Source organism: Melospiza georgiana, unplaced genomic scaffold, assembly GCF_028018845.1.
Source record: "Melospiza georgiana isolate bMelGeo1 unplaced genomic scaffold, bMelGeo1.pri scaffold_29, whole genome shotgun sequence".
Classification (NCBI taxonomy): domain Eukaryota; kingdom Metazoa; phylum Chordata; class Aves; order Passeriformes; family Passerellidae; genus Melospiza; species Melospiza georgiana.
In genome coordinates, this window is record NW_026652215.1 from 6,403,805 (window position 1) to 6,429,834 (window position 26,030).

General features: G+C 49.2%; 1 protein-coding gene across 1 annotated transcript; it reads left to right on the plus strand.

Annotated features, from left to right (window-relative positions):
* Positions 1 to 6,635: 6,635 nt before the first annotated feature.
* On the plus strand, positions 6,636 to 25,796 carry LOC131096406 (olfactory receptor 14J1-like; the record flags this gene model as incomplete). Its single annotated transcript, XM_058044745.1, has 6 exons — positions 6,636 to 7,097; positions 17,589 to 17,671; positions 19,725 to 19,827; positions 20,692 to 20,771; positions 22,955 to 23,009; positions 25,701 to 25,796. Coding segments are annotated over 6 exons (879 nt in total), but the record flags the coding sequence as incomplete, so codon positions are not given.
* Positions 25,797 to 26,030: the final 234 nt, after the last annotated feature.

Sequence of the window (26,030 nt, forward strand, 5' to 3'; positions counted from 1 at the left end):
CTCTTCCCCCCGCTTCTCTCTCTCCGGGGGGATGGGAGTGGACGGGCCTGCCTCCCCAGCCAGTCTCTCGGACTCCACTCCGCTCAGACATGGGGGTGGCACCGGTCCCCGAGGCTCCTCCGCCCCTGCCAGCGCCACGGCTGCCTCTGTGGGTGATCCCATCTCTGCCTCTCCAGGCGGTCCCGCCCGCGGCTTCACCAGCTTCCCCGCCTGCGTCTATGCAGAAACAGTGCTTCCTGTGCCTGCTGAGTTGCTAGGCGACGACAACGCATCTCCATCTTCTGGCTCAGCGGAGGAGGAGTTCTCTCCAGCCCCTCCGGTCCCCCGCCACTTCCACCGGCCTCCTCACCGCCTCAAGCCAAGATGGTCCCTGTTTGGGATGGTGCTGGAGACAGCGCCGAACCCGTGGGACCCTCAGAGCAGCCCGCAGCCGCTCCTGCACCCAGCGTGATTCCCTCCCCGAGTGTTTCAGGTTGTCCCGGGGCTGCCCCAACAGTTCTGCCGCTGTCGGAGACTGTCCTCCGTGTCGGCGTCAGAGACTGCCCTCGAAACAGCTGTTTGTTTGAGCTCGGACCATCCCGGACCGGTTGCCTCTGTAGCAGCGGCCCCGGTGGCTGGTCTCTCCTTTCGTGGAGCGGGGGGTGCTCGCCAGCTGACTGTGGGGGCAGTGCATCTTCCTGCTTTCAAGATCAGCATTCTTGGCGGGTTGGGGGGTATTTTTTTCGGGGATTGCCCCCTGGAGGCTGCCATCTCTGCCGCCTCTCTTGCATCCTAGTGGCGGGGGGCAGGTGTGTCCCAAGAGCTCTGCCTTTTGTCCCCAGCCCAGCGGGGATGGTGCCATAGGGTGGATGGAAGATACACCTGATGCATTTGCATTGCAGGGGAAGAGGGCACAGATGGAGGAGACCATAGCTGGTTTGTTGTGGGGAACAAACATCTCCAGACCCCAGATGGGATTTCTGGGGAAGGCTTCTATTTCCCTGCTGCTTGCATGCCTCAGTGGTTTTGGGGAAAGGAAGCATCTCACTACCCGTGCTGCCATTGTACTGGCAGCAGGGTGCAGGCCTGTGGGAATGCAGAGCCTGCTTCGTGGGTTTGGGCCAGGGCCATCACTTGGCCTCCTGATGTTTCTGGGAGTTGTGATTTCTCCTACTGGTCCTGGCCCCCCTTTATGGGCCAGTTTTGGGGTTCCTGGTCCATCATGGGCCAGGGCCCCCAGGGCCTTTTCCTTCTCTAGCACTGCTCTGCTTGGCAGCAGCTCTTTTCCTTTTCAATTAAAAAAAAAATTAAATAAAAAAGATTGAAAATAGTGGGCAGCAGCTCTGAAGCACTGAAGCATTGAAGGGCCAGAAAAGGACATTCTAAAAGTTGTTCAAATTGTTTGAAATTGTGTGAAATTGTGTTATGACTATCAATGTTTTTTGATAACTATTGATGGGACTCTTTTGCAGCAAGTCTGTTTCAGGAACAAAAGGATTCTCAGACATGTCCAAAAGAAACAACTTCAGCTCATGGACTGTTCCTGAAACTCAGCTGCTTGGACTTGAATTCTCTTTGCATTGTTTTTTGCATTTTCTTAGATTGTAGGATTGTTTTAGTGATTTGTTAGTATTGTATATTTTACAGGTGAAGAAATTTCCTGTTCATTTCACATCAGCATTTTTCTTTTTAATTTATACAATTTAGAAAGGTGAGATGTCACAGACATTTTTTCATAGAAATCCTTTCTTTGGGATTTGTTCATCTTCTGGGAAGCTGAGGCCCCAGAAGAAGAATGTAAACAATTGTTATCGGCTGGTGTGGAATGCAACAGGTGCAGCGGTGATTGGTCTTCTGTGAGTGTTTGGATTTGCTGATCACTCACAGGAGAGTTTGTCCTTGCTTTCTGCTGGACTTTGTTATTCATTTTTTTCTATGCTATTCTTAGGTTCGCAGCCTCTGCAACTTCTCTCTTTATTCTTTTTAGTATAGTAATAATGTATTATATATCATATATCAATAAATCTAGCCTTCTGATCATGAAACAAGATTCTTGTCCACTTCTCTCACCCTGAAGACCTTATCAGGTCGCTGTAATAGTGGTCACTTGGATATGGATGAGGGCTGAATAAAGACAATGGCAACGGTGACACTGGTACTGCTGCAGGGTGCCCTGGAGGATGTTGCAGAAAGAATCATACTTCTTCTCTCCCACTGGGTAGTTTTCACTTGTATATGGCAAAAATACACATTAGTTGACTTATTTTAAGACATCCTTAAATATTCTTAAGTTCCCCCTATAGTTCTTAACAGCTCCTCCCAGTCACTGCCTTCTCTTTTTTAAGGGAAGTTTGAGGCAGGGAAAAGGGAGTAGTTTCAAGAGGGGAAAGAGGGAGCAGTAGAGATAAAGGGTCACTGGTAGAGGGACGGAAAAGGGAGGGATGTGTCTGCATTTGAGATTGACATGGATGTTATCAGTGGGATATATCTAGGTGCAATGAGTGTCCTTGCCACACTGTTTGGATATATGAATTTCTTTTTTCTTCATCTCCAAGAGAAAGCTGCTTCTGTGGCATGGTGGGAGAGGGAGCTGACTTTGTGTTCATTTGAGGGGTCGTCTTCGGATCTGTGGTCTACGTAGGGACTGATAAATCTTCTGGGAATCCACTGGGGGCCTGTATCTGTAGAAACACAAGCATATCCTCTCCCCCACATAATGAGAGGCTATTGCCCTTCAATAATTTTACATTCATGATTCTGGTCAAGTACTGCAGGTCTTTCTTTGAGGTGTGTGTACATGTTGGTATGAAAGTGCCTTAAGACAGGGGGGTTTGGTTCTTTTTGAGAGCAATTCATGAAATAGATATGATATTAGAATTCATGAAATTCGAATAACATAAACTACTTTGCACAGTCTCTCTTGTGAAGGGAGGGAGCTGGGGGCTATGCACAAATCACAAACGGGACAGGACTGCTGTGGAACGTGCCTTGAGCTGTTTTATTTTTCAGCATCAGTCTCATTACATGGTTTTGACAATGGGAAGATGCCATCAACTCACATCTCAAGCAGCAGACCAAGAAGTTAATGTTACAACTTACTTTATAAGTTTTTTGACCAATCACACAAAGCAAAAGCATATTGACAGTTCTACCCAACTCCTATAAGCACAGGTACCTTTGGATAAAACAATGCTTACTTATTTTGAATACAATACCTGCTTGTAAGCCTTAAAACACAATGCACAGAGCTCCATTATTAAGCTTCAAACTTCCTAATATCTTGCCAGAAAAACTTTTCTGTATCTTAGGGAGTTATTCTAGACAAGCGTTAATACACAGACCATTGTTCTATTTGTCCTTGCTTTTCTACTTTTCAAATAGTTCTTCTGCTGATTTATCTCATGGCTGCTGCTTAGCTCTAATCACAGTTCTGCTGTCTCTGAGGCCTGCCTTTTGCAGCTTTCCAGAAACCCTCTGATTTTGTGGATTCTCACAGTGGACACAAGTTCAGCTATTTTAAATCAAATGCACACTGATTTAGATAATATTAGACAGCACACTGCAAAATGGAGCTGCTATAGATTTTTTTGCTGTTAGCACATGGGCACAGGTGTGAGAATTTTGAAGGAATGTGTTTTATGAACCTCTCTTCTATTCACAGGAAACTCAAACAACTAGAAGACAACATGAAGAAATTGACTCTCAATGACTGGGGCTTGGATGAATGGTTTGAGGGATGAGGAATAACTGAATGATTGAAAGATACCTTAAAGAGAGCTTTGTTATTACTAGTAGTTATTATTATATTGCTTTGTGCTATTCCATGCATAGTGAAATTGGTGACCTGCTTGGTACAAAATACAGTAAAAAGGGTTTGGCTGGTGCAAGAAGAAGAAGGGGGAATTGTAGCAATGTATCTGAGCAACTTGGGCCACAATGTGCACCAGCCATGTTGCTTGTAGTCATTCTTATCAGAGCCCTCTGGAATTCACCAAGATTGCTAAGACATAAACTGTGCTAAATGAAGAAAGAAAAGGCTGAGAAACAAAATACCAGGACCAGAAGAACTCGATAACAGAGGGCTGTGAACCACTTGGACTGGAAACAATCACATATCCTGCGAAGTGCGTGCAGAACACAAGGACAAGAGAGATACATCAATGAAGAAGAGCGTGATCAGTGTATGCAGTAGGGTTAGAATGTACAAATAAGTGAATAACGTAAACAATCAATGGCTTCTGCTTAATCATATTGGTTATTAGTATGGGAGTCCTGTTTTCCCACAATGGGTGCCTGGGAAGGAGGGATGATTCTTTTCAATAAAAAGGAAAGCACTGAGGCAGGAGCAGGTGACAAGTGACCCTTGCAGGGCTGGGGCCTCATTGCCTCCTTGTCCCTGCTCAGCAGCCTGGCAGGGGCCGCCCCATGCTCCTGCCCTTGCCATTGCACATCCCCACATGCCAGTGCCCATCCTGGCAAGAGCCCTGAGCAAGGAGGGAGGGACAGGATCTGCCTGGCCAGGTTCTGGGGCTCAGGCCTTGGCCCTTTACATTCCTGAAACACATCCAGCTTTGCTCAGCACAGAGACACCTTTGCCTTGTTTGCCCCAGCTGTAATCACTGCCTCCAGTGTTCTGCTCTAACAGGAACCTGGAGACACTTTCCCAGTCGTGTCCCTCAGTGGGAACCATTAAAACTTCAAGAAACTTTGGAGTCTAAATTTAATTTTGAGTTCTTGAGAAGTTTCTGAAAGATGCTTTCAGGGAATGAGTCTGTTGTAAACAACCCCAAATCCCCAAGAGGCTCGTTAAGGTCCTTGTGCTGTGTCTGTGCTGCTGAGCTTTAAAGGAACAGCTCTTGCCAGGGCCAGCTCCTCTCCCAGCCCAGCAGGGCTGAGGGCTCTGCCTGCAGGCACTGAGGGAACAGGAGCCAGGCAGAGACAGGCTGAAGGCAATCAGGATTGGGAAGACATTGAGCTGAGACTTCACTTGGGGAAAGATCTTCACAGCCGTGGGCATGGTGAGTGTGTGGGTGCAGGGCAATGTCCCCTGTGCTCCTGGAGGGATCTCCTGAAGCCAGCACATCCCACAGCCTGGGGGATGTGTCAGGAGGACTCTCCCAGTTTCTCTGTGGCACAGGAGGAGGAGGAGGAGGAGGATGATGTGCTGCAGAGCAGGGCTGCCCTGGGCACCGTCAGAGGGACAGGGCAGGATGACTCCTGCTGCCAGGGACGGCTGCAGGGGGTGAAGCTGGGGCTGCAGCCAGGGCTGCCCAGGGCTGTCCTGCAGAGCAGCTCCTGCAGCCCTCAGGGCTCTTGGCCAGCCCAGGGAATGTGACACAGCCAGGGGCAGCTTTCAGCCTGCCTGGCAGCTCCCCATGGACGCTGCAGGTGAGAAGTTGGAGGGGGAAGGAGCCACCCCCATCAGGGCAGATTCCTCCTGCTGTGGAGATGGTGCTGCATGGCCAGGGCTGCTCTCACTTTCTCCTAAAGGGAAGGGAAAGGGGCTGTCAGCTTTGGCTGTGTTACTGAGACTCCTGCACTGTCACCCTGGGCATCAGCAGATGTGCCTCAGATCTCCCTCAGAAAGTGCCTCCTCAGCCTCCTCTCCCAACAGACAGCAGCAGCAGCACCTTGGCTTGCAGCATCTCTGTTTGTCTGGCTTGCCATTAAGGCCCTGCTGCCGCGGAGATGCCCCTGGGAAGTGCCCTGTGATGGGAGGGGTCTGCAGGGCAGAGCTGAGCCCCCAGGGCTTGGCTGGGCTCTGGCAGCACTGGCAGGGACAAGGCTTGGATAGAGAGGCACAGCTCCAAGTAGGCAAAGTTACAGGCAGCAGAGAGCCAGACCCATCCTTGGTATCCCTTTCTGTTCAGGTGCACTGGGAAAGAGAGACGGGCTTAGAGAAATTGACTTTGAAACTGGAGTCTTTAGAAACTCCACTTTTGTTTTTAAACATGTTTAAAATTTCATCACCCTGAAATAAGAGGAGATGTAATAGGCATAGGGCACCTGTGTGGGAACAGCAGGTCTGACTGCACTGGGGCACAGGGAGCCCTGTTTTGCCTTTTGGGCTTCCCCGGGTTCAGGCTGAGAGCAATGCTGAAGATGAGGAAGGAACTCAAAAGCATAAACCCAATCAAAAATAAAAATTGCTTAGTGAAATTCCCCCATAGATAGAAAAGTAGTTTTGAGGGAATTCCTAAAATAACCTCATAGGATTGACTCAAAGCGTTTGTCAATGTCTTGTTTCTACAATCCACAATGCCCAGAGTGAAAAAATGTCCAACAGCAGCTCCATCAGGCACTTCCTCCTGCTGGCATTGGCAGACACGCGGCAGCTGCAGCTCCTGCACTTCTGCCTCTTGCTGGGCATCTCCCTGGCTGCCCTCCTGGGCAACGGCCTCATCATCAGCGCCGTAGCCTGCGGCCACCACCTGCACACGCCCATGTTCTTCTTCCTGCTCAACCTGGCCCTCGCTGACCTGGGCTCCATCTGCACCACTGTCCCCAAAGCCATGCACAATTCCCTCTGGGACACCAGGGACATCTCCTACTCAGGATGTGCTGCTCAGCTCTTTTTCATAATGTTCTTCCTCTCAGCAGAGTATTTCCTCCTGACCATCATGTGCTACGACCGCTACGTGTCCATCTGCAAACCCCTGCACTACGGGACCCTCCTGGGCAGCAGAGCTTGTGCCCACATGGCAGCAGCTGCCTGGGCCAGTGCCTTTCTCAATGCTCTCATGCACACAGCCAATGCATTTTCCCTGCCCCTGTGCCATGGCAATGCCCTGGGCCAGTTCTTCTGTGAAATGCCTCAGATCCTCAAACTCTCCTGCTCCAAATCCTACCTCAGGGAAATTGAGGTTTCTCTTTTCTCTATCTCTATAGCTTTAGGTTGTTTTGTTTTCATTGTTTTCTCCTATGTGCAGATATTCAGGGCTGTGCTGAGGATCCCCTCTGAGCAGGGACGGCACAAAGCCTTTTCCACCTGCCTCCCTCACCTGGCTGTGGTATTACTGTTTCTCAGCACTGGCTTTTTTGCCTACCTGAAGCCCCCCTCCATGTCCTCCCCATCCCTGGATCTGGTGGTGTCAGTTCTGTACTCGGTGGTTCCTCCAGTCTTGAACCCCCTCATCTACAGCCTGAGGAACCAGGAGCTCAAGGCTACAGTGTGGAGACTGATGACTGGATGGTTTCAGAAACATTAAACGGCTGGCCAGTTTCTGCAAATAATCTATAATTAAAGTCATCTTGGATAGTTCTGTTGATTTGGGGTTTTTTCCCCTCTGTTTTAGTTTGTATTATTGTCGCTAAATCTAGGCTTTTCTTTATTCCATTTCTCATTTTCTTTCTCTTAATTTGTCCTGTGGCCCCAGACTTGTCAAGGAGTAGCTGTGCTTTTAGTGACAGTAAATGAACTAAAGGCTCTCCCAGCAAAGTTTTAACTACAGATACCCCTTCTGTTGCCTTGTCTGGAGGTGCAGCAGCAATGTCTGTGTGCAGAGCTGGGGGCAGATCAGTGCAGGCCCAGCAGCTGTGCCCAGCAGCAGCAGCACATGGTGTTGCCAGTGCTGCTGCCATGGCCCTGTCCCACTGCCCTGGTGGCCCTGGTGTTGCTGCAGGGCCTGAGTGCTCTCGGGGCCGGGCACAGCCCTGGGGGTGGCAGTGCCGGGGCTGCAGCAGGGACAGGCCATGGGCACTGCTGGGGCAGCGCTGAGGCCTCAGGCCAGGCCCTGGGGGTTCCAGGCTCCTTGCCCAGGCTCTCTCAAGAACACAGCCAGGCCAATGCTCAGCACAGAAAACCCCTGTGAGCAGCCCCAGGCTGGCTGTGGGCAGGCTGGGGGTGAACAGCATGGCTGGGGCTCTGCAAGGGCCCTGGGGCAGATGGGAAGGAGCAGCAGAGCAGGGGCTGATCCATCTCCAGTGCGCTGGACAGCCCAGGACAGCGTCCCAGAGCATCCTCATGGAGTAGCCAATGAAATATACAGGGCCAGGAGACTTCTTCTCCTTTTTATTGCCTTTATTAAAAGTGATCAGCTCAGGATTGGATGGCTCGACAGGTCTACAGTGTCCGTCGTCTCTCCCAGGGTAATTCAAAGAAGGAGAAGATGCACAGCTCTGTGCACTATGGGCAAAGCCAGGGAATCCCATCCTCGTGGGAGCCGCCAGGGCATGGTGGTCCCCAACAGGTCTTCCTGCTTTTGCCGGCTTCTTAGCAGGCCCTCATCTCCGGGGGCTACTCCCATGGTCAGGGCGAGAGGCTCCAAAGGTGTTCTGCATCTCTGCAGGCTCAGCACTCGGCTCCTCACGTCCAGACATCACTCCAGTCTCTCAACTCTTATTTGGTTCGTTGTTTTTGGGGTTTCTCCGTGAGTTTGGAGTCGGAGGTCCCACAAAGCATGCTGGTCCTGGAGTCACTTTGCATAACCCCCCCCTCCAGGTCTCTTTTCCTCACTGTTCAGGAAGGTCTCCACCCCTTACTTTCTCAGGAGAAGGGCCATTAACTTGCCCCAGCCAGGGCTATACTAATACAAAAACAACCATTAACGACAATGACCCGTAATTACCATAACACAGGCAGCAGCCCAGAAGTAGTGGTAACTTTTTTCTCACAAAAAAATGTTAACCGAATTTTTGTTCATAACAGCCAACAACATCCCTCCTCGGCAGCCCTGGCCTCTCCCCCAGCTCACACAGGTGCCCCATCCTTGCAGGCACAGACACAGCAGCACTGGCTCAGCAGCCCCTGTTTGCATTGCACAGAGCAGTGGGAGCACCCCCATGCTGTTGCTGTGGGGACATGAACCTGAGGGAGCACAAATGCCATCAGCCCCTGGGGCCAGCAAGGGCTGGGGGACACCAGGGAAACCACTCAGCTTTGTCCTGGCCTCTGCAGTCAGCCAGAAAGTTTGTTCCCGTCTGCTGCGAGTTTCCCGTGCCACTGCAGACGCTGTTGCTCAGAGCCAGGGCTGCCTGGCAGCCACTCCCAAACTGCCCTGAGCATTTCCATTGCTTCACCTTGGCTTTCTTTACTCTTCCTGATACAAATTTCTTCTAATTCCCCACCCCAGAGGACCCAGAACTGGACACAGCACTCGAGGTGCTGCCCAACCAGTGCCCAGCACAGGGAAAGAATCCCTGCCCTGCTCCTGCTGGCCACACCATTCCTGATCCAGCCCAGGAGCCATTGGCCTTCTTGGCCACCTGGGCACACTGCTGTCTCATGCCCAGCCTGCTGTCCATGAGTCCTTGCAGGTCCCTTTCTGCCTGGCTGCTCTCCAGCTGCTCAGTCCCCAGCCTGTAGTGCTGCAGGGTTTGTTGTGGCCAAATTGCAGGACCCGGCACTTGGACTTGTTAAACCTCACCTTGTTGGATTTGGTCCCTGGATCCAGCCTGTCCAGGGCCCTGTGCAGAGCCCTCCTACCTCCATCCTCCAGCAGATCCAAACTCACACCCAGTTTTGTGTCATCTGCAGATTTGCTGGTGTTGGACACAATCCCCTCATCCAGGCCATCAATGCAGACATTGGAATCCATGCTGGCTGGCTCTGACCCCTTGGCCATCCTGTGGGTGCCCTGTGATGGCACCCAAGGTGATCTGTTCCGTAACCTTGCCGGGCACCAGGTCAGGCTGACAGGCCTGGAGTTCCCCAGCTCCTCCTTCCAGCCCCTCTTGGGGATGGGCTCACATTGGCACCTCCAGTCCTCTGGGACCTCCCTGCTGAGCCAGCTCTGATGGTAAATGATGGAGAGCACTTGGGGACCTCATCCACAGCTCCCTCATCCCCCTGGGATGGATTCCATCCAATCCCACACACCTGTGAGCATCTGAGTGGCTCAGCAGGTCACCAACTGCTTCCTCCTGGATTCCAGGGGCTGTTCTGCTCCCTGTTCTCATCTACCAGCTCAGCAGAACCCTTGTCCTGAGGACAGCCTGCCCTAATATCGAAAATTGAGAGAAACAAGATGTTAAGTATCTCTGTCTTCTCCTTATCTTTAGTTTCTATATTCCCCACTGCATCCAATAAAGAGTAGAGCTTCTCCTTATCCTATGTTTTGCTATTAATTTAATTGGGGAAACATTGTCTATTTTTTTTTCACAGAAGTGGTCAGGTTAAACTCTAATTGAGCTTTCAACTCTTGACTTTTTTTCTGCACGACTTCACAACATCCTTAAACATTTACTAAGCTGCTTGACCTTCTGTCCAAAGTTGATGCACCTTTTGTTACCCTTGAGTTCCCACAAAATCTCCATGGCCAGCCAGGCCAGTCATTTTCCACACTAGCTCATCTTTTGCCACACTGGGACAGGCTGCTCCTTCCCCCTTAAGATTACTTCCTTGAAATATGTCCATCCTTCCTGGACCCCTTTGTTTTTAAGGGATATTTTCCTTCAAAAAATCAGGACCTGATTTGGTACTCCCAAAATCGGCATCCTAAACAGGCCAAAGTCTACCCTTCCAAATTCCATTGTAGAAGTTTTGTTGCTGCCCCTCCTTCTTTCCCAGAACATTGAAAACTTAATTATTTCATGGTCACTGTGCCCCAGGCAACCTCTGAGCACCACATCTGCCACCAGCCCTTCTCTGTTTGTGAACAGCAGCAGACAGAGCTTTCCTTGGCATTGGGAGTGCTACGAAAATCTTGGTGAAACAGAAAACTCCTTAACCCCAATGTAGCATTAAGAAGCAGCATTCTTTATTCAGCAGGATGCATGGGGGAGAGCTCCTCCCAAAGCTGTGCATGCTGAGTACAGGAAAGTTTCTGACTATTTTCTGTATTTTGCACACATATTCATTGATTGTCCTGGACTAAACATATATATGATAATCATTTTCCCAAAATCAATAACATATTTCCCCTCCCCTTTATCCATGTGTTCTTTCAGACCCTGGGGGTCTCTCTTGTGGTCCCTGGTGGTCGTGGACCCCAGTGTTCCAGTGGGCCTGGCTGAGCTGGCAGGACACTGAGGCTGGTGAGCTTCCAGTTCCCCTTCTCACACAATGGGCATTGTGTAGTTTCCATAGGCCTGGGGTTGTGGAGAACAAGCTCCAGGTGTGAGTTCACTTGGCGGAGACAATTTATCATCTGGTTACATGAGGACACAGAGTGGGCTATGACATCATAGACTGCCTCTGTGACATTACACAGCCAGCTGTGACATCACAGATAGGCTGTTCCATCACAGACCATCTGTGGGGCATTGGAGAATGGGCTGTGACATCCCAGAGGGGCTGTGTGACATCCCAGCAGGGCTGTGTCAGGTCACTGGGTTGATCAGCCCCAGCTCCCCCTCACTGTTTCTCCCAACAAGTCCAATGCTGTTCGTGCCCAGCAGGGTCCCTGTCACCCGGGATCCCCCCGGCCCACCTGGAGCCACAGCCTCCACCAATGGATGTTCCACAGGATCCACCCCAGAGCCAGACATGGGGACAAGGGGCCAAGGCTGTGTGACCAGGACATCAAGGACAGGGATTATCCAGGTCACTGTGGCCTGGGTTGGGTTGCCCAGGGCAGGAAAGATGTCTGGCAGCTGGAGCAGGGTCTGGAAAGGGCCTCCAAGGTGGGGCTGGAGCCCTTGGGCTGTGAGCAGAGGCTGAAGGAGCTGGGCTGGTCCAGCCTGGAGCAGGGAAGGCTGAGGGGCTCCTCATGCCAGCCTGGCAGTGCTAGTGAGGAGGGGATGGAGAACACAGAGCCAGGCTCTTCACCAGGGGGCCTGGTGGGAGACAAAAGCCAATGGGTGGAAGGGGAAAGAGGGGAGATCTGCCAGGACAGGAGGAGATGAAATGAGTCAGGCTGCTTTCAGCTTTTCCTCACCACCAAGAGCAGCCTGACCTCCCTTTCTCCATCCACCACTGACAGCTTTGCAAATCAGGAATCGTTCGAGCTGTTTTACACCCACTCCAGGATGAACATCCTGATACCAGGACTTAATTGTGTTTACATCGATCATAGAACCATATTTGTCTAAATAATTTTAGTATGGAAATCAGTTCTGGATGGTGCACTCATCAGATACTGCTGGGAGGTTGCACATAGCTGTGATTGTTATTAAATTGTATCCTGTTCAACTATGATCTGTTGGCCATGAAGAGAAACTTTCTGTGCCTCCAAGTCTCACCAGTTCCTGACCCCCAAAGGACAGAAACCCTGATGAGCTGTGCTTCCCACTCCAGTGGTGGCACTTCCACCCTCCTCCATAGCCAGAGCAGAGCTCCCTTGTACCAGAAAGTGCCTGGCAATGGAGGGATGAAGGAAACAGGACAGGCTCTGTGGATCAGGGGCATGGCAGAGCCAGGGAGAATGACTTGTGCTTTTTACAGCGCTGTGCCTTCCCTTGGCTTTGTTGGCTGACAAGAAATGAACATCCCTCTGTGTCTTGGGAAGCTCCTTCTCCAAGGAAAGCAGGTGGGAGCTGGAGCCAAGGAGCTGAAAGCTGCAGGTGCAGCCTGGGCTGGAGGGAGCTCAGATTTGCACAAGGCTGCTCTGAGTGCCAGGGCTTGGATGGGGGAAATGGTGGGGTGGGGGCAGGGACAGAGTCTGATTGATTGTCAGCCATGAAGGGTCTTGATTTTCATATTTATTTAAGCTGCATGAGGAGGTACTTGGATTCAGTGTCAATTGGAGATTGCACATATCAATGAATTAACAGGAAAAAACTCTAAACCAGATCTAAAAAATATTTTCTCACTGTCTTTTAAAATATTATGTGTTCGCTTGGAATATACTACTGAGATCTACTTAACTACAAATTATTTGGAAACTGAAATCAAATTATTCCCAGAGGCTTGGCTTGTTAAAGTGTTCTGAATGTTAATGAGCCCTGGGACACTGAATTCCTGCACTGAAGAGCTGAAGGCTGAACAAGCCTCTGGAGCAGGAAAATTCAGCAGCAGCCTCCAAGGTGCTGAGGATGTCAGCAGCCCCCACTGAGGCCATCCCTGCCCAGAGACCGTGGGGGAATGGGCAGACAAGGAGAGCGTCCCTGGCGCTGGGGCAGCACAACTCAGAGGCAGCAGGGGGCACCAGCTGGGAAATGGAGTGTGGAATGTGGCTGGAAAGCCCTGCCTGGGCTGGGCCAAGCAGGACACACAAGCCGACTCCCTCCAGAAAGCTCACTCAAAGAGACATTTTAGAGGAATTACAATTGTTTGTCTCCTCTGAGTTAAACTCACTGCAGAAATACCAGCAAGAGATTCTCAGGGGCTCAAAACAAAAAAACAGCCTTTATTGAGAACTTTAGACAATGAGAGAAAATTTGGCAAATGGTTTATTATGACATTGTAGTGGTTTTGGTTTGGTTAATTTAACATTTTTCTAATCTTGAGATTTCCTAATTAATGTATTGATGAGTGTAATGGGTTTTAGTGTCAGTTTGTTATTTATGTATTTATTTTGTTGTGAGATAGGATTAGGAGAAAGGTAAAGTAGGCCTAACATTTTAAAATACTATCAAGAAATGTTTATTAAAAATAAATTCAAAAAGAAAAAAGTAGTAAAATTTTAAATAAATTCTTTAGAACACTGTTTTTTCTTTTTAAAGTTTTCTTTTTACTGCCAATGTAAAGTAAACTTAAAATTTCTAGGTATTTACTATTTCTAGAATAGTCTTTTTTAAATTTACTTTGGGAGAGAAGTTTTTCTTGTAAATGTTATGGAGATTTTTTTACAAGAAGAAAAAATTTTTTGTTTCTTAATTCTGACATGGATAACATTTGTCTGAGGAACTCTTTTATTGTGAAGTTTTTCTTGCTACAAGCCTTTTAACAGCTTATAGATGGGCCATGTTGACTTATGGGGTATTTTTTTAAAGATGAGTTCTTTAAGTGTAAAAGTTTTTATTTTTTTACTTTTTAAATTATTTTTATCTCTGCAAATAGAGATCTTCTCTTGGGGATACTGGACTACTTTTTTTTTTTCCCCCTGTTTAAATGTCCTATGAAAAAACTGCTATTTTAACATTTGTTTTATTTTAGCATGCAGGTTTCTCTTTGATTTTTTTTTTATGGCTTTTGGTACTAGAAAAAAAAGTTGTTTTTCTTTATAGTTTATAAAAGGATTTTAGTTTTATGATTAAGGTATTTTTTTCTCCTTTTTTATTTGGGATTTAATTTCTTCATTACTGACTTGGATGGTTTTTTATTGTTTTTTTTAATATGCATGTATTTTGTTGTTTTTTTTTTTTCTTTTACTTGAAGGAGGATTGAAGCACTGAAAGGACTAACACCTGACCTGCCGGTAACTTGTGGTGGAAGTTGTGGTTGGGTTATGTTAGGATTGGTTTTATGGTTGGTTTTTGGCTTTTTTTATGTTTAAGTTTTTAGTTGTAAGGTTATTTTGTATGGGTTGTAGGTTGTAGGGGTTTTTGTTTTAGTTGTGTTGGGAGGAGGGGACTTGGTAAGATTTCAATAGCTGTGTCTTGCTTTGTTCTGGTTGGGGTTTTGTAGCCTCTTGTTTTCCTGTTTGGTAGTTGTTGGGGTTTGGTTTGGTTAGAATGGAGCTGATGGGCGGGGGGCACCCTGGGGAGGGGAGCAGGGGCTCAGCCCATGGCAGGGTTGCTTGGTTTGGTTTGGTTTGATTTGGTTTGGTTTGTTTTGGTTTGTTTTGGTTTGGTTTGGTTTGGTTTGGTTTGGTTTGGTTTGGTTTGGTTTGGTTTGGTTTGGTTGAGATGGGGGCCAGGGCCAGGGCCTGCTGCTTCTTTGTTGACTGGAAAAGAAAGAGGAGGTTCCTGGACTTTTTCATCTTTAACATTTGTGTTTCACAGAGACGTGTTCAGTATCTTAGTGGTTTAACAGATTGTCACTTACATGAAAATGTTTTACTTTTAAAAATTCTTCTCATCTCAAATTACAACAGATATTAAGTCAACATAAAACACTTCTTAAAGCATTGAGTTGAGCCATTAAACTTCAAAAATTCTAAGCCTCTTCCATTTAACATTAATCAAAATTTGCAGGAGCACAAAAACAGAAGAAGACACAGAAAGATAGAAAGGCAAAAAGATGCAGAGAAGCACACACACAGTTACCAACTCCTGGATTCCAGCACTGTTCAGGTGGAAATTACAAGAGGAGGTAGGGTCAAGATGTGTGCTTGCCTTGTGGTCAGTCTTCAATACCCCTTGGTTTCCCTGGGCCCTTCCTCCAGGTGGGCCTTGGGCTCATTTGGTCCCTCAGGAGCTGGGCTGGGGGCTGCAGAGGTGGCTGTGGAGCATTGCCTGTGCTGTGCCAGGGACTGGCAGCCACTGCTGGGCTGGGATAGAGGCTCTGGGGGGATTGGGGCTACAGGGCAGGGCAAGGCTGGACCTGCTCCTTCCTCCCTCACACATGAAATGTTTTGAGCCAAAAATCTCCTCCAGTCTGTCACAACAGGCCATGTTGGAGGTGGAACCCCAGTTCTGGCCATGGGCGCCTGAAAGAGAACAGCAGTTCTTTTCCATAGGAAGAAAAGCACAGAGCCCCAGTGGTTGGGAGGCTGGTGAGAGCCTCACTGGGCCAAGGCCAGCCAGACTTGACAGGAATGGTAGATTTTGTCTGGGAGCAGTCTTTGGATTTAGGGAATTTTGCAGCTGAAAACACAATCTCGGCCATGGACACCTGGAGAAGCAGGACAGTCCTTTCCCATAGGAAGGAAAGCGCAGAGATTTCCCCAATGTTTTGGGGACAGATGGGAAATGACCCTTGTGAAACCACTGCAGCCAGATTTGTACTGACAATATTTCTATGGGAACAATCCCTGGATATAAGGAAATTCGGAGGAGAAATCCCAAATCTGACCATGGGTTCCTGGAGGAGAAGGAGAGTTCTTTTCCATAGGAAGGAAAGCATGGAGTCCCCGTGCTTCAGCAGCAGATGAGAAGAGATCCTCAACATGCCAGGGTCAGCTGGACCCGTCAGGTGGCCCCTGGGAGGCCAAACCAACCAGACCTGTTCTTTGTTCCTTTGGTTTTATGGGGTCCCACACTGTCACAATGGTGCCTTGGATCTATGAGGCCCCACAGTGCCATAATGGTGACCTGTTTCTATGGGGTCCAGCAGTGTCACAATGGTCCCTTGATTACAAGAAGACCTGCAGTGTCACAATAGACCCTTGGTTCAATGGAGTCCCACAGTGTCACAATGGCCCCTAGGTTCCAGAAGGCCCCACAGTGTCACAATGGTGCCACTGATTCCATCAGCCCTTGCAGTGTCACAAAGATCTCCGTGGTTCCCCAGGTCCCACAATGTCATGTGACTCTTCTTTTCCATGAGCCTTGCAATGTCACAATGGACCTTTGGACCCTGGGGGTTCGCAGTGTCACAATGGTCTCCTTTGGCTCCACAGTGTCACAATGGACCATTGATGACAGGAGGCCACTCTGTGTCACCCTGGAGCTTTGGTTCCATGCAGGCCTGCAGTGTCACAATGAACCCTTGGTTCAATGGAGTTCCACAATGTCACCATGGCCTCGAGGTTCCGTGAAGCCCTGCTGTGTCACAATGCTTTGCTTATTCCATGGGGCCTCAGAGTGTCACAATGATCTCCATGATTTCATGAGTCCCCTCAGTGTCACAATGGCCCCTTGGTTCCATGAGGCTGTCAAGTGTCTAAGTGAAGTTAAATGCTGCTAAGAGTTGTTTTTTTGCTAAGTTTTAAGTTTAATATAAGTTATAAGCTAAGTTAAATATTGTTAAGTGTTAGTCCTCTTTTAAATTGCTAAGTCATAGGTTATAATTTAAGTTAAATGCTGTTTAGCAGCATTTAAATTCCCTTAGACCTTGTGACTTAACCTTACCTACACGCCTGACTGATTCAGCTATCCAAGGCACTCCAACCCCTCAGAGAGCAGCATTTCTGCCACATTTCCCCAGCACAGGCACTCCTGTGTGCACACAGACACAAAGAGTCAGCGCAAGGCACCTGTGAGCAATTCCCCTGAGGGCAGGGAATGCTCACTGTGGATCCTTTGCCATCTCCCCAGGGGGTGAAGGGCAGAGCTTGGAGGAGTGGGGGGATCAGCCCAGGCTCTGTAGTTGTTCGGGATCCTCGAGTGCAGCAAACGGGAGAGTTCCTGGCTGGGAGTGGCCCCACTCAGAGGGAGTCGCTGGCCCAGGAGTGTCATTATACGAGACAAAAGAACACAAGCTCACATCGTTGTTCTCAAGGTGAAGAAAAAAGGGCAAGTTTATTTTCTGACTCCAACATTTACAGTTTTCCAAAAGTGACAGTGGATTGGAGGGTGACAGCGACACCTCTCCAATGACACTGGACAAACCAACAGTCCATCAACTGTCTCCTCCTCCATAAAGGAATGCAAAACAATGAGTTATTTATAGAAAGTGTGTGAGAAAGTTCACTACAAGAATGTCAACATCAGAAGGCTTAGAAAATCTTAAAAAACCAGGGCAACATCTCACCGTTTTCCTTTAAAAATGAAAAAAACCGAAATGAACAATATGATAAAGAAAACATGAACACTGTTCAGTGTCCACTTGCAGAGGAATCATCAGAGTGATCACTCTCATCATCTGCATCCGAATCATCACTCAATGATTCCCCCGCTTGATGCCTTCCAGGTTGGTCACGGTTTCCATCTTGCTCATCAGCTGGATTCTGTCTCTGCGGTTGCAGATCAGGGTGAACACACTTCAAAGGTACCCAGCGTACCCCGTGTGTGTGGATACACAAGCATACCCGCGCCCCGAAGCGATAAGGTCATAGGGACCTTCCCCATGTTTGGTGACTAAATTCTGCACCTGAACCTTCACTCAAGGCTGATGTGCTTCGTCCGCAACCTGCAATGAGAGATGGTGATTCAAAATGACAGGGTTATTTGAGTTCTGCGGCACAGTGAGATGATTGATTGTACTCAAAGCTTTTGCCAACCGACTGTGCGGGGTTTCACCCTTCATTTGTTTTTGAAGGACCCACTTCAGAGTACCATGAGCGCATTCTACAATAGCTTGACCAGTCGGAGAATGAGGGATACCAAGCTTGTGCGAGACACCCCACAACTGCAGGAACTGCCACACTTTTGCAATGCGTAAGCAGGACCATTGTCGGTTTTCACAGCAGAAGGTATGCCCAGAACGGCAAAGGCCTACCTCCAGTGGGCTAGGACGTCACGGGCCTTCTCCCCAGTGTGAGCCGAAGCCCAAATCGCAGAGGAGAACGTGTCCACCGTGACATGCACATACTTGAGCCGGCCAAACTCGGCAATCTGGGTGACATCGGTCCGCCAAAGCTCCAAGGCCCTAAGGCCTCTGGGATTTACCCCTGCCGGCAAAGGCGGCACAAGTGCATGGCAGTCATCATACGACTCAACAATGTCACGAGCCTCAGTTGGCGTCAGCTGAAACTGCTTCTGCAAGGTATGTGCATTTTGGTGGAAAAACCCATGTGATGCCTTGGCCTGCGTGAGTGTATCAGGCTGAGGCGCTACCCACGCTGGGTTAGCCAACTTGTCAGCCCTCGCGTTACCTTCCACTATAAAGCCCGGCAACTTGGTGTGACTCCTCACATGCAGAACATTAAATGGATGAACTCGAGCCTGAATGGCATACCACAAGGTCTTCAGTAAATGAAACAAGGCAGGATTACTGACCTCCTTCAAAACAGAATGACCCAAACTCTGTGCGGTATCAGCCACATAGGCGGAATCTGTGACCAAGTTGAAAGGTTCCTGGGAAAATTTCCCAAATGCCATGACAGCAGCCCTCAGTTACAACCAATTGGGCTGACCCATCCTTATGGCCTTCCAGAATCTGCCACTCAGATCCATCCCTCCAGGTAACAATGGCCTTTCCTCTTTTCCCTGAAACGTCAGTGAAGACAGTGGGTCCTTGAATGGGTTCCTGGCTGCTTTTTTGGTCGCAAAGAGAATTGTGTGAATTTTGCCATATGCAGTAGCCTATGGCTGGGCAGATGATTAATGACCTACTCTGAAAAATTTTCCAGAGCACTCTGCAGGGACACACTGTTTGCAAAGCTCCAGTCAAAATCCGCCCGTTGCACTGGGCTTATGATCTTTGCGGGATCCACACCCATCAATTGCAAACACCGTTGCCGGCATTTGATTATCAAGCAAGCAATCAGCTCAAACAATGCAGTTGCCGTCTTCAGCGGCTAATGGGGCAGAAAAACCCATTCCAAAATATGCAAGGAATTGAACCATTTGTCACTCCATTGGCCAATATGCCCGTGGGATGCGAATCTGGAGTGGTGATGAACACAGTGACATCAACAGAGGGATCAATGCAATAAACTTGGCAAGCCGAAACAGCTTGCTGAACCACCTCCAACACCTTAGGCACCTCAGGGGTCAGTGTGTGAGGTGACTTTAGATCAGAGTGTGTTTTCAAGAAATCATGCAGAGGAGACTGCTGTACGTCGGTTAGCCCCAAGTACAGACATAACTAAGTGATGACACCTATCAATTTCTGAGCATCATTCAGTGTCTTCACAGAATGCACAAATTGCACCTCCAGGTGACGGATCGTCCATTTCAGAATTTTGACCCCCAAGTTCTTCCAAGGTGGTTGTTGTTGAACCTTTTCTGGAGCCACCTGCAGTCCATGAGCATGCAAAGCATCGAGCAACCGAGGCTGAATCCTCAGCAGCTCATCCTGGGTGGGCATACCCACCAGAATTTTGTCCATATAATGATATAGACATGCATCAGGAAACTGCTTGTGAACTCCAGACAAGGCAGGAGAATTCTGCATGCCTCGGGCAACGTCCTCCATTGATATCTCTGTGTGGGCTCAGCCTCGATAATCGCTGGCACTCAGAAGGCAAACTTCAGTCTGTCATCGGGATGCAAAGGAGTCGTAAAGAAACAATCCTTCAGATCCACAAAGAGGACCAGCCAGTCTGATGGTATGCCCACCTGCAATGTTCCCATGCTTTCCATCACGGCATTAACCTTTCGGAGGTCTTGTAACAACCTCCACTTCCCAGATTTCTTTTTGATGCAGAAGACAGGAGTGTTCCAGAGACTGGTAGAAGGCTCCAGATGACCCTCTGTGGGAATCCACAAAATTAGAGGATTTTTGGGAAAACTTCAAGATGCAGGCCTCAGACAGAGCAGAACTGTGAGCAGAGCTATGCAGCAGCCATGAGATAGGTCAGCAGAAAAATTATTTAAAATGTAGAAAAGCAAGGGCAAATAGAACAATGGTCTGTGTATTAACACTTGTCTAGAATAGCTCTGTAAGCTACAGAAAGTTTCTCTAGCAAGATATTAGGAAGATTAAAGCTTAATAATGGAGCTCTGTGCATTGTGTTTTAAGGCTTACAAGCAGGTATTGTATTCAAAATAAGAAAGCATTGTTTTAACCAAAGGTACGCGTGCTTATGGCGATTGGCTAGAACTGCTGTAAATGTGCTTTTGCTTTGTGTGATTGGTCAAGAAACTTATAAAGTAAGTTGTACCATTAAGTTCCTGGTCTGCTGCCTGGAATGTGAGCTGCTGGCATCTTCCCATTGTCATAACCATGTAATGAGACTGATGCTGAAAATTAAAGCAGCTCGAGGCATGTTCTACAGCAGCCCTGTCTGGTTCGTGGTTTGTACAAAGCCCCCCTGCCGGCTTCACCCTGATCCAAGTGCTGCTGCACCAGGTTCTGAAGGGCGACAAATTTGTCTTGAGGGAGAAGCCACTGCTTCTCCCAGACAGATTTGTCCACCATTCACCGAATAGGAGGCGTAAGACACTCTGCGCCCTTCACTGCAGTGGCCCCCATCAAAAATCCGTCCTGATGTGCACCCCCAGACAGAAGAAGATCACTCCCCCAGAGGTTGGGAGGAGCTGAAGTAACATGAGGCCTAACCCAGGCTGTCTGTCCCTCTGGGTTCGCCACCAGCATGGGCCACAGGCTCAAGTAGCATTGCACTGTCCCTCCCAGACCTGCGTCAGATGTCCCCATCGGATCCAGGGGCCACTCTCCGGGCCAGGCAGCAAGGGAGAGAACCATGACGTCAGCACCGCTGTCGAGAAGCCCACGGAGGTGGATTTCTGATGGCATCGCACCAGGAACAGGCAGGGTACACAGCATCTCGGGACAGTCCTTGGTCAGGACAGCAGTCCAGCGAACTTGAGGCAGCCCAGTGTATCCAAAGCCACCAGCTACACGCAACCGGTCAGTTGTTCTGCGAACAGAGAACTTAAAAGGCACAAGTTGAGCAAGTCTTGTCCCTTTCGGGATCGTGACGGGAGGGGGTGGGTGTGGAGACCATGGCACAAATCTGCCCTGTGAAATCTGCATCAATGAGCCCCAGGTGCACAATGATGCCCTGAAGGGTGGCACTAGATCTCCCCATAAGGAGAGCACTCATTCCCCCACCCAAGGGATCAAAGGAATCCAGGGGAACCTTGTGTATTTTACAAGATTCTAAGACAACTGTTGCTGTGGTGCAGACATCCACACCTGCTGATCCACGGGTGCTGGCTGCAAGCCGGCAAAGAAGAGCTCTATCAGCTCCAGGGTCTGGAGAGAAGCTTGTGTCTGGGCACGTCCATGCTGCGCACTCCGCTTCATGTTTCCCGAGCCTGGTAAAGCCTGGCCATTAACATGAACAGTCGCCTTGCAGACATTGGACATGTGATTCAGCCTACCACACCGACCACATAAGAACATGGGAAATATGAACTTCTGTGCTTTCTTCCTCTGCTTCTTGCCAGCCTGCACAGTCCCCTGCTGTGGCTGTGCACAGCGGCAGCCACGGCAGCCAACTTCCAACCGAGGGGATGATGTCCGCACAGGCCTCAGCCATCTGAGAGACAGTAGGAAAACCAGGCAGAGCCACTATGACCCACCTACAAGCATCATTCCAATTACACCTCACATAGTTTGCAATCACAATCCTCTTTGCCACAGGATCAGGCACCTGCCTCTCCACAGACGCAGTCAGCCTTGCTGCAAATGCCATGAAAGGCTCATCATCCCCCTGGACAATGGTCGCAAACAGCTGCCTCGGAGCAGCCATTTCCAGGGTCTGAACAATCGCTGCCATGCCCGGTGTGGGGCACTGGTCAAGCACAAGGGGATCGAAGCCAACGTGCGCCAGCACAGCATTCTGCACCACCGCTTGGGCTGCCAAATGAGATCACTTGGTCTCAAAAACATCAAACTGCACAAAGTCAAAAAGCGAATGTGCTACACGACAGAGGTCATGAGGTGTCAGCACATGCATAACAACCCTCCTGAGAGTCTGCATAACCTCAGCAGACCCCAAACCATGCTGAGCAACCGCATCATGGACTTCCCTCTCCAGCTTATGCAAAAGTGGTTCATGGGTGTTATGAGTAACACCCCTGAGCATAGGGAAAGCCTGAGGACCTTCCAACAAAGCCACAGCACCTGCTGTGTCCCAGTCCTTGAGCCCCACAGGGACAAGAGGAGATGATTGACTGGGAGCCAGGTCAACACCACTCGCCCCTGCACCCCTTGCAGCCAAAGGAGCCCCCTCCATTACCCTGCAGATGGGAGAGTTCCCGGCTGGTAGAGACCCCACTTAGAGGGAGTTGCTGGCCCAGGAGTGTCACTCTCGGACACAAAAGAACATTAGCTCACATCGTTGTTCTCATGGTGAAGAAAAAAGAGGAAGTTTATTTTCTGACTCCAACATTTACAGTTTCCAAAAGTGACAGTGGATTGGAGGGTGACAGTGACACCTCTCCAATGACACTGGACAAACCAACAGTCCATCAACTGTCTCCTCCTCCATAAAGGAATGCAAAACAATGAGTCATTTATAGAAAGTGTGAGAAAGTTCACTACAAGAATGTCAACATCAGAAGGCTTAGAAAATCTTAAAAAACCAGGGCAACATCTCACCGTTTTCCTTTAAAAATGAAAAAAACCGAAATGAACAATATGATAAAGAAAACATGAACACTGTTCAGTGTCCACTTGCAGAGGAATCATCAGAGTGATCACTCTCATCATCTGCATCCGAATCATCACTCAATGATTCCCCCGCTTGATGCCTTCCAGGTTGGTCACGGTTTCCATCTTGCTCATCAGCTGGATTCTGTCTCTGCGGTTGCAGGTCAGGGTGAACACACTTCAAAGGTACCCAGTGTACCCCAGTGTGTGTGGATACACAAGCATACCCGCGCCCCGAAGCGATAAGGTCATAGGGACCTTCCCCCTGTTTGGTGACTAAATTCTGCACCTGAACCTTCACTCAAGGCTGATGTGCCTCGTCCACAGCCTGCAACGAGAGATGGTGATTCAAAATGACAGGGTTATTTGAGTTCGGCGGAGCAGTAAAATGATTGATTGTTCACAAAGCTTTTGCCAACCAACTGTGCGTGGTTTCACCCTGCATTCCCCGTTTTTGTTTTTGAAGAACCTGCTCCAGAGTACCATGAGCGCGTTGTACAATAGCTTGACCAGTCGGAGAATGAGGGATACCAAACTTGTGCAAGACACCCCACAACTGCAGGAACTGCCGCACTTTTTGTGATGCGTAAGCAGGAGCATGGTCGGTTTTCACAGCAGAAGGTATGCCCAGAACGGCAAACGCCTGCCTCCAGTGGGCTAGGACGTCACAGGCCTTCTCCCCAGTGTAGCCGTAGCCCAAATCGCAGAGGAGAACGTGTCCACCGTGACATGAACATACTTGAGCCAGCCAAACTCAGCAATCTGGGTGACATCGGTCTGCCAAAGCTCCAAGGCCCTAAGGCCTCTGGGATTTACCCCAGCCGGCAAAGGCGGAGCAAGTGTATGGCAGTCATCACATGACTCAACAATGTCACGAGCCTTAGCTGGCTTCAGCTGAAACAGCTTCTGCAAGGTATGTGCATTTTGGTGGAAAAACCCATGCGATGCCTTGGCTGAGGCGCTACCCACCCTGGGTTAGCCAACTTGTCAGCGCTTGCATTACCTTCCACTATAAAGCCCGGCAAATTGGTGTGACTCCTCACATGCAGAACATTAAATGGATGAACCCGGGCCTGAATGGCACACCACACGCTCTTCAGCAAATGAAACAAGGCAGGATTACTGAGCTCCTTCAAAACTGAATGATCCAAACTCTGTGCAGTATCAGCCACATAGGCGGAATCCATGACCAAGTTGAAAGGTTCCTGGGAAAATTTCCCAAATGCCAAGACAGCAGCCCTCAGATCAACAATTGGGCTGACCCATCTTCATGGCCTTCCAGAACCTGTCGCTCAGATCCGTCCCTCCCGGTAACAATAGCCTTTCTTATTCTCCCTGAACCATCAGTGAAGACGGTGGGTCCTTGCACAGGTTCCTGGCTATTTTTGGGCCGCAAAGAGATTTGTGTGAATTTCACTATATGCAGTGGCCTACGGCAGGGCAGATGATAAATGATCGGCCCTGAAAATTTTTCCAGAGCACTCTGCAGGGACACACTGTTTGCAAAGCTCCAGTTAAATCCTCCCATTGCACCGAGAGTATGATCTTTGCAGGATCTGCGCTCACCAATTGCAAACACCATTGCCGGCATTTGATTATCATGCGAGCAATCAGCTCAAACAATGCAATTGCCGTCTTCTGCAGCTGATGGGGCAGAAAACCCCATTCCAACACATGCAAGGAATCAGACCATTTGTCACTCAATTGGCCAATGATGCCCATGGGATACGAATCTGGAGTGCTGATAAACACAGTGACATCAACAGAGAATTCAATGCGATGAACTTGGCAAGCCAAAACAGCTCACTGAACCATCTCCAACGCCTTATATGCCTCAGGGGTCAGTGTGGGAGGCGACTTTAGATCAGAATCTCCTTTCAACAAATCATACAGAGGAGACAGCTGTGGGTCGGTTAGCCCCAAGTATAGACGTTACCAAGTGATGACACCTACCAATTTCTGAGCATCATTCAGTGTCTTCACAGAATGCACAAATTGCACCTCCTGGTGACGGATTGTCCGTTCCAGAATTTTGACCCACAAGTATTTCCAAGGTGTTTGTTGTTGAACCTTTTCTGGGGCCACCTAGAGTCCATGAGCATGCAAAGTATCGAGCAACCGAGGCTGAATCCTCAGCAGCTCATCCTGGGTGGATGCGGCCACCAAAATGTTGTCCATAAAATTATATAGATGTGCATCAGGAAACTGCTTGCGAACTCCAGACAAGGCACTGGCCACATGCCACTGGCATATGTCAGGAGAACTGCACATGCCGTGGGGCAATGTTCTCCATTGATACCACTGTGTGGGCTCAGCCTTGTTAATCGCTGGCACTGAGAAGGCAAACTTTGGTCAGTCATCACGATGCAAAGGAATCGATGCAAAGGAATCGTAAAGAAACAATCCTTCAGATCCACAATGAGGACCGGCCAGTTTGCAGGAAGTATGGTAGGCGATGGCATGCCTACCTGCAATGTTTCCATGCTTACCATCATGGAATTAACCTTTCAGAGGTCTTGCAAAACCTCCATTTCCTAGATTTCTTTTTGATGCACAGGACAGGAGTGTTCCAGGGAACTGTAGAAGGCTCCACATGACCCTGGTCCAACTGCTCCTGCACCAGATTCTGAAGGGCGACCAATTTATCTTGAGGGAAGGGCCACTGCTTCTCCCAGACAGGTTTGTCCACCAGCCACCGTATAGGAGGCATAGGACACTCTGCGCCCTTCATCACACTGGCCCCCATCAAAAAACCGTCCCGATGCACAACCCTCAGACAGACTGAACATCCCTCCCCCAGAGGTTGGGAGGAGTTGAAGTAACATGAGGCCTAACCCAGGCCGTCTGTCTCCAGATTCGTGACCAGCACGGGTCGCTGGCTCATGTAGCATACCGCCGTCCCTCCCAGGCCCGCAACAGACGTCCCCACTGGATCCAGGGACCACTCTGAGGGCCAGGCGGCAAGGGAGAGAAGCGTGATGTCAGCACCGCTTTCAAGAAGCCCACAGAAATGGATCTCCAACGGCATTGCACCAGGAACAGACAGGGTACACAGCATCTCGGGATGGTCCTTGGTCAGGACAGCAGTCCAGCGAACTTGAGGCAGCCCAGGGGATCCAAAGCCACCAGCTACACACGACTGGTCAGCTGTCCTGCGAACAGAGAACTTAAAAGGCACAAGTTG